The 12,572-nt window shown below is 39.9% G+C and overlaps 1 protein-coding gene across 6 annotated transcripts in view; it reads right to left on the bottom strand.

Moving 5' to 3' along the window:
• Positions 1 to 2,966: 2,966 nt before the first annotated feature.
• Positions 2,967 to 12,572, bottom strand: part of LOC145410934 (heterogeneous nuclear ribonucleoprotein R-like) — a 48,685-nt gene continuing 39,079 nt past the window's right edge. For 3 of the 6 annotated variants that reach the window (XM_080280978.1, XM_080280977.1, XM_080280979.1), the window contains exons 11-14: positions 10,809 to 10,879; positions 9,708 to 9,850; positions 8,113 to 8,278; positions 2,967 to 7,939 (exon numbers count right to left, since the gene is read on the bottom strand). In XM_080280978.1, coding sequence (XP_080137104.1) covers positions 7,740 to 7,939; positions 8,113 to 8,278; positions 9,708 to 9,850; positions 10,809 to 10,879 — 580 coding nt within the window. In that variant the 3' untranslated portion in view covers positions 2,967 to 7,739. Of the gene's footprint in view, positions 7,955 to 8,112; positions 8,279 to 9,707; positions 9,851 to 10,808; positions 10,880 to 12,572 lie in introns of all 6 variants that reach the window. The other 3 variants (XM_080280980.1, XM_080280982.1, XM_080280981.1) reach the window with 3 other exon arrangements.

Genomic DNA, 12,572 nt, shown 5'->3' with positions numbered 1-12,572 from the left:
GATCAACTCTTAATTCTTACCAATGTGCATAGCTTTAAGTGACGTTAAGAGGTGGTCTATTATACCCCTTTCACTCCGAGTCTAAAATCTCCATCTTGACCTAGAGTTTAACACGAGATCAACACTAGTACATGGTTCTTGCCACAAAGATGCGCTTTATATGGAGCATTAGCTTTGTCTTTTAGCTACTGGAGATTGTGAAATACGCTGCAAGAGGGCGAAAACCTAGATAAAGTTAAGGCGAAAGCACTATACACGTCAATGAAGTAGGGTGCTTGCACAGAACAACGTAAACCTTAACAAAATCTAAATGAGCAACCGCGGTAAGTTGCCTCTGCCGTCAACAAATCAAAGTGTCCGCGCAATGCTTCAGGCAATAAAAACTTAGAGTGATCTGCAAAAGTTAAAAAAAAAGGCGATTAAAAACAAAAGACGATCGTAAGAGAAGTCAAAGTCTCCAAAGATGCACTATCGAATCTGACGTCGGTGGTCGGCTAAATCATCTATAAATCTAGGACCTCGCAACGCAGAACGCGGGAAACTTCCACAGATAAAATAGGGAACACATTTCAGAATGATCTCGACACCTTTCCTCCTGTTTGAGTTGGCTCTTCAAGCGATGGTTCGGGTTTGAAATAACTAAGAAATGACGTAAGATGGGTCACCAGAGTAATAATACGGAAAAATTGCGCGGCATGTCTTCATACTCCAGAGTGCATTGGTTACCTCTTCAGTTCCTGAATCAGCTCCACTGAAGTGTAGCACTTTTGTTCTCTCCTGACAAATATCTCTAATTCAGCTCAGTTGATGGTCAATTGTAAACAGGTTGGCCGATTTAATTAGCAACAAAGGAGTCTCATTCCTCCCCTTAGTATCCAATTAGTCAGTTCGGACGAAAATAACCCGGCTACAGTATCCTGAAGTCACCGTCATTCCAACAACAAAAATTACCTGATGCGAATCTATAATAATTTGAAAAGTTAAATGACACCCAAGTTTCATTATCCTTCCCCCCCACCCCACTAGCTGAAGGATGGGTAAAGCAGTCCAGAAAACAAGGAAAAACTAATAAACGTATAGCACCAACACCTTCACCCTGACCCTTTTCCCCACCAAATTTTTTTTTTTTTTCACTGGTTTATTTTTCATGCAACCAGATTATATAATTTTCAAGTTAGAGAGGATGGAAGGAATAATGAACTAGCACCAAATCAGCCCTGGCGGTGAAGGAGTTAACGAAGGCTGTATCTTTTAGGTTAGGTAGTTAAAAAAGTTACCCAAATCCGAAGGAAATCTTACGACACCTAAGAATAAAATGGACTATCGCACTGAAAGTTAAATCTGAACTACAGTGAACTTCATCAGCAGTCAGTACTGTAAGAATTACAGCACCATTAGAAATCTTAAAGTTTGGAAGCGTTGCAGGGATGGGGTGAAGGTATATAAGGGGATTAGGAGACCAAGACAACATGAAGATAATTCATTTGTAGCTACTCCTTTCAGGATCAAGATAGAGACTGGTACTTTACTCTTGCTATCTTATGACAATTTTATTCTCCTTTCTGACTGTTCTGGAATTAAAAAGGTTAGACATGGCCTTCAATACAAAGTACTAAAACTGCCTGGTAGAAGCAAGAGTAAACTATGCACCATCAGGAATAAAGGCTGAAATTCAAACCTTACACTAGGAAATAAATACTTAAACACTTGCCTGGTCTTTTAATGGGAAAGTTCTGTTCAAGATGTGTACCATTAACAAACTAAGCCCGAAGATCGGACAAAATCTGTATTAGCAATTCACCTTCATACTTGATCAAAATTTTTATATGCTGTGGTCCTCACCTAATATGTGAAAATATGAACCTGCTAACATTAACTACTAAACACTGCACAATGGAAAATATAACCTTAAAATGCTCAATGCAGCCAAACATCATAATAATCATCATCCTGACCTTCCCAACTAAAGAAGAGATGAAGTAAGATCCAGTAACAAAAGAGATGGTGAGAAAGTGAGAAGTGTCAACAGTACGCATAATGAAATGGACCAATCATTCACGCACTACTCAAGTCCCAAGAACCTCAGTAACTAAACAAATCCTGCACTTTAGCAAGACATTTCCTTAAATGGTCAATGCAACCAGATTCCTGAAGCAATAATAAAGATATAATAAACTTTAAAATACAGTAAGTCAAAGCATAATATACATTTACAAAACTAAAGTCGACACAACCAAACACTACTTATAGTACAGCTCAGAACTTTTTTAAGGAAAGCCCATTCCTTCTTCCCAATTTTGAGTTATTGGCAGCCATTACCATCAAGGAAACACAAGCACGATGCTACCTTAAGATAAACACATTTTAAAATAGACTTTCGGGCTATGATTGAGGGCCCTGACAAAACTTCAAATGCAAAATAGGTGTTAATTCATCAGCAACCAAATAACAAGTGAAATAAACTTGAAATCAAGACCTATATGGATGCGACAAGCTATCTACCATACTGTACTTACACAACTCAAAGTATGCACGATTTGAACCTGCAACAGAATCATTTCATGCAACTATTTGTATTGAGGACCTTATGTGGATGAAAATGTACATGATATATTAACTATCTCAGAACAATGATGTCATAGCAATTTAATACCACCACCAGACAGTCTCATTTAGTTGTGAAGTGGGCCTCTTGGGTGTTGTTGTTGCGGCACTAAGCTCATTTTGATGCGAGACCACTGTACTGTACTGCAAGATGAAGTTGCCCTTCTGCAGTTCAGCATTCCCCTTTGGAGGGAGCTGCGGGACATTTGCATAACCAGGCAACAAGAGCTGCCCGGTTATATTGGTACCACCATATAAAAGGTGCCTCAAGCCAAACAAACAGTCTGTTGGTAACAAGATTAAAATTAAACCCATCATATTGCAAGGGTTAACAACCTGGAATGAACACAATACAGGAAAGACAGGCTCTTTGTATGATTAAAAAATAGTAGTTTAACAGGGACATTTTATTGCAGAACAGCAGAAGGAAGAAGTGAGGGGCCCCATCTTAAATCAGTTTTAAGTGTTTTTTCTCAGATCAGTTAAAATCTGATGGAAAGTTAAACAGCTGAAATTTGTTAAAGTTGAACAGTTAATCTGAAAGTCGAATGGGGAGGGGGAGGGGGGGATGGAAACAAAAAAATCGTAAACCAATGGAAATCTCCTTTACTTCCATTCCAACACTGGTACAGACGATTCTCTTGGACTCTCAAAAGATCCATCTTAGTGAATACAACCTCCCATCAACTTCCCTCTGGGCTAAGGCAACCACCTCTTGAACACAATAACCCTTAAAGTGTACAGTACAGGCAGACATAATAATCTCAGACAAACTCTCTCTCTTTTAACAAATCTTATGTGGACGTTGTGTTATCGACGGTACCGTAGATCAAAATTAGGGGGGTGGTAAGGAAAACAACTCTAGCAGAGCACAAAACAAAACAAAAAATAAATAAAAATCCCCGTCGCTGTTACCGAAAAAAAAAAAAAAAAAAGAGAGAGAGAGAGAAAAAAGAAAAAGGGTCGTTCATACCTTAAAATAAAAACGAACTCGTATGGTCAACAATAATAAATGCATAGCACTTACTTCCTGACCATCATCAGTCATAAACAAATACACTCTGCATAGATATACAGTATAACAAATGCCTTCAACAGCATCATATTAAAAAAGGGTCAATAAACTTACTAATTCAAATATCCTTGATTAAAACATGGCATGCACTTTCAATAATTCATGGTATCCCAGAAGACTACAACAATATATTTGAGAATTTTTTTACTATAATCTTTAGAATATATCACTATGTTAATGAATATTTACTATACACTTTTGAATATATAATTGCATTTTTTTTAACTATACACTTTAGAAAATATAATGATCATAAAACCTTGTCATCTGCAACTACAAGTTGGGTAAATGTCACATTTACTTTCTTTGTGTGAAGATAAAATTCTTCTCAACATAGAATTCTAACAATTGTTTTGGCAAGACTTAATTGTGTAAACATTACCCACTCATTATGCAGGAGACCACCCTATGACTGCTTGGATTTCCTTCAACTGAATAGAAATCCATTGCCTGGTGTGGGCCTAAATAAATTCCTTAGTTCATCAACAGCTGAGAAAAGACAACTTGAACCTGAAGTTTTAGCAGCCAGGGATTTCTCTCAGTTGAACAAAATGTCTCGTGGTGTTTGCCTGAATGAAAATACAGTAAGTCCTTGTTATAGGATTCTCCCTTTCTTTTTGTTTCTCCTATTAAGTGCACAGTAACATGGGCAAAATTGCCAATCAAAGCTCCTAGTTACCAATGAACCTGATTTTTTAGTTCCCCAAATTACAGTACATAGGGAAAAGCTTGTGATATTTTGAAACACATCTATCATTTATCAAAAATTATGTTTTTGCTCAACTAGGAGTGTGAAGGCTCAGAGCTAGGCTACTCAGTCCAAACACTTAAGGCAAGAGAGGTAAGTTGCTCACCCCTCAGCAGTATTTTGTGAGCAATAAACCCCAGCCATCCCTTACATGTAAATCCTTATGGGCCCCATCCAGTTGGAGCACTTTCTGACCACTGGGGGTCAGATAATCTCAACTACATACACAGAGGACTTACTGTACCCAAGCGCACACACGGCAGCAGAAGGGTTACACAACTTTTTATTAATGCCCTGGCAGCAGTGATCGCAGAAGAGTGGATAATGTAGGGAGGGGGGAGGTTTGGTTGTGGCAGGTAGTCAGGGAGTTAAAAACTGACTGCCTGCTACAACGAAGGCCAATACATATTATTATTATTATTCACTCACTTTTTACATATCTGGCATCAGTGTACACAGAAAAAAATAAAATCACCCTTGTAACAGGATAGCCGAAATATATATATATACTGTATATATTAATTTTTCTTATTAACTGCATTCGAAATTTCTTTTAACTGTATCTGAAGAACATCGTCAAATCAACAGCTTCTTTTCCTAAACATTTGCCTTGTCCAAGATCGTCAGGAATTAAAATTACACTTTGAGGATCCATAGAAACTCCACTGTGTTTTACCCTTGCATGTCTGTACTAAATTAAATGTCATAATTTGATGTTCACAGGAAATCAAACTTTTGTAATAGAGACAACCAATGGAAAATATATATATATGGAACTATCTTTTAATCTTACATATTTCCATGTCTACATAAACTTAAAAATAATAAACTCAAATCCTGTCATAACACTTTAATAGAACATGAGGCTGAAACAGCCTATCAAAAACATTAAACTTAATACAAATCCAATTGTCACTTTAGAGATACTAAGACAAAAATGAAAAGCGTCTATAAACTAACTCTGGTTTTACTTATCACAAGAAATTCTTATAAACTATGAAATACAACAATTTATTATCAGGAACCACAATGTGTCCCCGAGAGGACCAGAAGGGACCTAAAGGAAGCCCTGAAACTCCCCCACAAAAGAAAAAAATAATAAAGAGCTTCAGGGTCCCCCCTATCGGCAGTCCCCCTCAACGTTTGACAGCCCCTGGATAACACGCACAATAAACTCTACATTTCAAGTCATCGCAATATTTAAGTCACAGCCGGTTGGTCCAATCTCCACCAAAAATAGATGATATATAACTTGCTGGTCATCCAAACACACCAAATCTTTCCCTGTGACTGGTCATAGTGTGGGTGGCTCTGTCGTCTTGTGAGTTTAAAACATTTGCATTTGAGATATGTACAGTTCCAAACAGAAATAAACAAAAATTAAAATAAAATTAGTTACTTTAAAATGTCAGACCAATCAAATCTACAACAGTCACCTCAATCAGCCTACAATCATTGGATATGGATCATTCTAATTAGTACATAAGAAAATCCATAGAAATCATGCTTAAATTCACAAATACTGCAATATCTATATGGGTTAAGTCTTAATATATTATTGGGTTCCATTGAATTGGTTTCAGACAACATTCCAATACGTTCAAGAGGCAATGGAGTGTATTCTTGTTGGTTAAGGAGGCTCCCTAACACCTCTGCCTTGCCAATTTAGTTTGCCTATTTCGCCTTGTTGTCTTGTACATCATTTATGTCTTTTTAATATCGATATAGACTGCACAGATCACATACAAGAAAATCCTAACCCTTTCACTCCAAAGATGTGTCTTCCCATTTATTCTTGGTACCTCTGGCCAATTTTATTCAGCTTAGGAAGCATTTCAAATTTAGGGAGTTAAATATAGCTTTTATTAACTCCTCTAGTACTGTGGCTTTTTCCTAAGCTGAAGCGAATCACATGGAAATAGCAAGAATAAAATAGAAAAACAGATCAACACAATGAAGGGGTTAATACGAGACGTGCAAAAATAAACTGGTAAGGAAAAGGTGCTAAGTAAGCCTTCTAAGCCATCAAGATTGCAAGCCATAATGAATCAAATCTTGCACTGAGCATCTGCTTAATGCCAACTAAGAGCTACAAATCAAATAGCAAGGTTCAAGAGTGATTCAGTGGACACAGCATTTAGGGAATACCAAAAGAAAATAGTGTGGTCACTGAAATCTGCATGCTGGACCGCATTGTGGGGAAAAAATATATGTATAAACAGTGTAACACGGGGCAAACTGGATGGAAGGATCTGATGCTGCTAGTAAGACTTTGGTTAATTTGCTTCATTATATATGCTATTAAACATGAAAATTCCATTGGCAATTTCCCCTTAATGAATGATCTTACATCATACTCAATGAAGAGGAAGGCAAAATCTTTTATATTATCAAGATGAACACACCTGAATAATATTGTGGAAATGGCACTGGTTGTTGTAGCACTGACAGCAATTCTAATACAGGAATTTGGGCAGCTATTTTCCACTAACCATTTCCGTTGAATTGATTAGTCTCCAGAACTAGGGGGGCAAACTGCTGGACTTATTTTGAGGTTTATAATGGCAACTATTCACTTTTTAAAATTTCTTTGAAAGACAAGAAGATTGCATGTGAAACACAAAGTAAGCGGGAATAAAACAGCCTGCTCATTAAAACCACTTGGAATTTAATTTAATTGTAAATATTTAAGATTTATGAGCCAAGTGGTTAAGTGATAAATTTTGAGCAGCACTCTTGTGAGACTTCCTCCTACTAGATTTAGGGTCGTATTCTCGTCCGCCCAGGAGGCTTGCTGACACCTCTTCCTTAAAGATTTATTTTGTACATCACACCTTACTATTCTCCTGTATGTTATTTATAGCTTATTATATTGAATTACAGCATAAATAACATACGCGAAGATACTAACGTGCCAGATACATGAATAAATTAGTAAGGAAATGGTGTGAGGGAGTCTCCTTAACCCACGAGAATACCACTTTTAATGTTTTTTTTTTTTTTACCCAACTGACCTGGTGGGTTTGGGTATGGTGGAGATGTTTCAGGTACTTGTCTCACTGGTGGGGTGGCTGCGGCCGTCACCCCGGCCGGGGCGGGGCCAAGCCTCCCCCGGCCCCACTGACGCAGCACTGGTGGGGCGGCCAGGCTCCCGGGGCGGCACCGGGCGGCCCGGCGCCGCGCCCGCACACACACGTGGCAGGAATGTCCTTCCGCGCCCCCGGAGAGGCCCGCCCGGACACCCGAGGTAGCGCCCCGCCGCACCCCGCCCCACCCTCTACACCCGGTGCTGGCGGCCCACCCGCTTACACCTCAGCTCCACGATTGTGGGTAGCTGTCGTGGTACCATTGCTGGTCCCCGCCTGCCCCGCCGTACTTGCTGCCGTTGGCCCCACTGTAAGAGCTCAGCGGCTGCTGTGGGATAGGCTGGTTCCCCCAGCTAGCACCGGTGTTCTGGAACCGTCTCTTAGAGTCCCCCTCGTTCTGGTGCCCGCCATCCAACTTTCTTTTACCTGTAATGGATCAAGCTTCATCTCACTTATCTTACTGATCTCTACAATGGAAAGGTTATATTCATCACAGGCTTTCCCCTGGCCTATTTCTTATGATGGCACAGTTATGGACATGAGCTTTAGTGTTGGTGGTGTAGGCACAAGACACAAGGGAGTGACGGCTCAAGACTCACCTGCTAGATTTGCCCCCCTGGCGGACCCTCTGAACCCCTGCCCTGCGCGCGGCGGCCGAGTCATACGCCCCCCCATGGCCCCCCCTCGGGGCACCATACCCCGCCCCCCACGGGGGGAAGGGACAGCGCCACGGCCACGGTTCGCCATACCATACCCACGGGCAGCCTGAAACCACAAGGCAAACCACTATCAGTGGTCAACCTCCTAACAGTGCACAGGTGTCAAGGTAAAGCTGGGACTTCCACATTGAGGTAAGCATTAGACAGCAAGAATGCAGCAAGCTTGATAAGGCTCTAAATACTCTAAAGCAAGGTACGATCACCATCCCTGAGCCAGAGGTGTGGTGCATGACGGGGCTTTAGGGTCACTGGGGACGAGTCAGCATACAGGCTAATACTCTCGTTGGATAAGCGAGCTCCCTACCCCCTCTTGCTCACCAGTTTATTTCTGCATGTGACATCGTTATTCTCATGTTATTTATGCCACCTTTGTCGACATTAGAAAGACACAAATAACATACACGAGCACAGCAATGTTTAATATGCAAAATAAATCATTAAGGAAGAGGTGCCAGAAAGCCCACCAAACCAACGAGAATATGAACTCAAGTGGCCCAGCGCGGGGCGGCGCTACCAAGTACTGTACTTTCTTCATGGGCAGCTTAGGCTCCATTCACAATACTGTATATGGACTGTAATACAAGTTCAACAGTTTTAATTCATTTCAACAGCTTATATCAATACCGCCTTGATAGGCTGCTAAGGTTCCATTCACAATTTTGCACTTTTTTAATTAATTTATTTATTTTTTAAAATACAAGTTCAACAGCTTATATCATTAGCATCGTTTATTTTCTTCCCGGCCATGTTTTAGCCACCATAGCCCAGAGCTGCTGGCTCAGGCATGGGACCCAAGATAAAACGTGGCCTCACACTTCCACACCTCCCAGTGTTACTACCATCATCGCCCTCCCACCCCACCCTCACTAACACACCCGCCACCTTCCACCCATACCTGATTTCATACACCCGCCACCATTCGTTATGACATTTTTGCAACCATTCATTACACCAGCCAGGAAAGATTTGAATGCTTGGATAATAATAATAACAGAATACTTGCATAGAGTTGTCCACTGCTCTCAAAATTAGATGCTTTTAAAGTGCATACATGTGCTCGTCAAGATGAATCTAGAACAATTACATTTCCAACTTAAAGGTACATTCAGTGAAATTTAAAAAAAGAACCTACTCTGAAACCTACAGTAACTATTGAACTATCTAAGAAGAGAATCACTGAGGCAGTCACAAAATAATAATAACAAAAGGACAAACTAGAATCATGCTCACAATTTCTCACAATTCATTAATCATAAAAAATAAAAAAATAAAAAATGAAAAGGCTAAAATCAAGTCATGCAATCAAGTGGAGAGAGAGATGACTTGCTGGAGACTTGTGGGAGCTCTGAACCAACTAGACAGAGCCTCTCAACACCCAGGCACTGATGAGGAGTGTGAGGCCACGCCAAAAAGGTAATCAAATGACACTTCAATACAGTACTACAGTAACTGAGAAACGGATAATTGGGACCCACCGGCACTGATTTGGCGCGACCACGCCCCATAGGATACGGGGAGTAATCGTAATAGTAATCTTCGTAACGGTAATAGTCGTCGTAATACGGGTCACTGTAGCCACCTTGATAATCGCCATAACCATAATAGTCGTAATCATAATCTAGAAATAATACCAAATGTTGTTGTTGATAGCTCATAATAACTGAAAAAATTTCAATTTCTTACTAACATGAAATATACTGTACAGTATATATGTATATAATAGAAGAGAGCATGCCGGGAAGAACTGATAAAATCAATAAATTGTAATGAGAATAATAATAATGATAATCATAAAATATAATAATAATGATCTGCTGAGGTAAAATACTGGACAAATAAGTGTTTGTAGACATGATACTTTGGGAACTAAAAGGGTATAACGAATTAAGCCAGATTATCAAAGGAACAAGTGCATAAAAATGGTTGTTCAAAGGACCACTACAGGCACCTCTGAAAAGCAAATGGGGCTAAGGAAGATGAAGGGAAGAAGAGCAAGTCAATTCCATGACAACTAGTTTATTCTTATCATATATTATGATACAGGGAAGTCTTCCAAATTTAGTTTAACATAACATCTTACAACTACTTTTAGCATTTTTTTGCCAATATAACATAAGAAAAATTACAAACCAAACAAGCCAATCCATGCAGTCAGTTAAATATTTAGAGCATTAATACGCTCGTCTGCCTAATCCACAATACAGGGGCCTGTCCCTGTACCTTAATGTCTAGTCTAGCACTTCGTCCAAAAAATAAAGTTCTTAAGTAGAGTTTGTCAACAGTGGCTATAAACAGGAGTAAACTTACACTCCCAAAAAGGAGCGAGATCATTAGGCTTGTAATTTAAGAGGGCTTAGAGAACAAGCATATCAATATCACTGGGACAAGTCATATATATATATACAACTCTCAGCACCATTTTAACATGATAATTACAGTACTTGATGTTTCTGGTCCCATTTATGTTGGTGAGCAAACTCAATAGTACCAACTGTAGTTATTCCAGTAATAGTTGTATCCTGTGCTCTTTTGTGGCCTTGGACAGCAGTAATGGTTGTAATAGTTCCACCACTTACCATAATCGCTGCGGCCGCCCCCTCTCCCTCCACCCCTCCCGCCTCGGAGCATGGCTGGAGGAACTGGCATCCTGAAATGACACAAACACTGATTTAAATACACATTACAACAATCACCAATACACTTGAATGGGACCATGGCATCATGAAATGACACCTATGCACTTGTTTACACATACAGCACATTACAGTACATTTATCACCACATTTGAATGAGGCACTGGCATCCCAAAATGACACACATGCCCTGATTTACACACAACACCTATTATCAAAGCACAAAGAGACACTGGCATCCTGCATTGACACTTATGCACTGATCTACACATACAGTACATCTATCATCACAATTTTCATGACACCTGCATCCTGCAATGATATGTATACTGAAATGTCAAAAGCCCGTAATCTCGGGCTTCAGCTAAATCAGAGTTTGTTAAATCAAGCACCTACTGTACCATATACAACAGGTAAACAAGCATCAGCCTACTGTAGGAAGTAAAGAATTCATGGCAATATTATTTTATTTAACAGAGAAGTCACCAGCTTTAAATTCTTGCCTTTTAATGCATAAACCAACTTCTGACACATGACAGTTGAACAGAACCAAACACTTCCAGCAACATTCAATAATTCACATACAAGGCTGTTTAACTTACCATGATTTCACACATGGCCATCCCAGAATACACTAAGCTTACTACGAATATAATAAAGTGCACCTTGCACAACGAATACCTTCCTATGTCAACAAAATGTGATTCCATCAAACACACAATTACTATAGTTTTGCACCAGCATTACTGCTATATCGAACATCTATACAGCATACTGATATCTGCTATCCTCACTAACCTAACCCTTCCTCACTGAACAATAACCCCAGTTTAATTTTATTCATCACTTTAGACAGTTTTCTACTCCTTAACCCGTACAATCCCGCCGTAGTCGGCATGGTGCCGACTGTACAAAACGTCTCGAGTAATCCCAGAGACGTGATGGTGCCGACAGCAAAATTCGAGCGCTGTAGCGCGTCTCTAACTGCTTCAATCTAGCTAACTTTTTGCTGAGGACTCTAGAGATTCAAAGATGAGGCCCTACTCATGGAATTTATCCCAGGTGGTGGAGACTGCTAACCCTCAACCCCCTAGCTGCAGAACCCCTTACCTCAAGCTCATCAATTCTCTCCATGTGTTTTTTCCTTATGGTGTCCTTTTCATAATTTTCTATTAGCATAACCATGCCCGTGTGTGCTTCTGATACTTACCATAACAGTATACATGTATTTTGTACATCTACATTGATGTCATGGGGAAAATTTGGATTTACAAGTGGGGTGCCCAGTACCAATCAGGGCAAATTTCATAGGTTCTGTGCTTTCATTATCGTGGAATTTTGTTATCATTCACTAGGCATGGTACCAATTATGTGCAATAATCAAGGTATCAAAAGAGATCAATATATAAATATTCAATCTTTAATTCACCATCTAAGCCAATGTTGCCCAGAGGAGCATAGATGCCTGGGGCTAGGCAACTTGGTCCTGACATTGGAGAGACTAGCCTCACTCATCCCTGAGTGGCATTATGTAAGCAATAAACCCCAACCACCCCTTGGATATAAGCCTGCACTGGCTAATTCTAACTAGAGCGCCTTAATTACCCACTAAGCCACCAAGCGCCATAACTTGGTTATATGGTTACCAACCAGTGTAGTAAATGGTTTCCTGGTGTACAGGAAACCATCCGGCTTGTCACTTAGTGT

Source organism: Coenobita brevimanus, chromosome 87 (assembly GCF_032717465.1).
Source record: "Coenobita brevimanus isolate Jiangsu-jjx chromosome 87, ASM3271746v2, whole genome shotgun sequence".
Classification (NCBI taxonomy): domain Eukaryota; kingdom Metazoa; phylum Arthropoda; class Malacostraca; order Decapoda; family Coenobitidae; genus Coenobita; species Coenobita brevimanus.
This window is presented reverse-complemented; position numbering and strand designations above follow the sequence as displayed.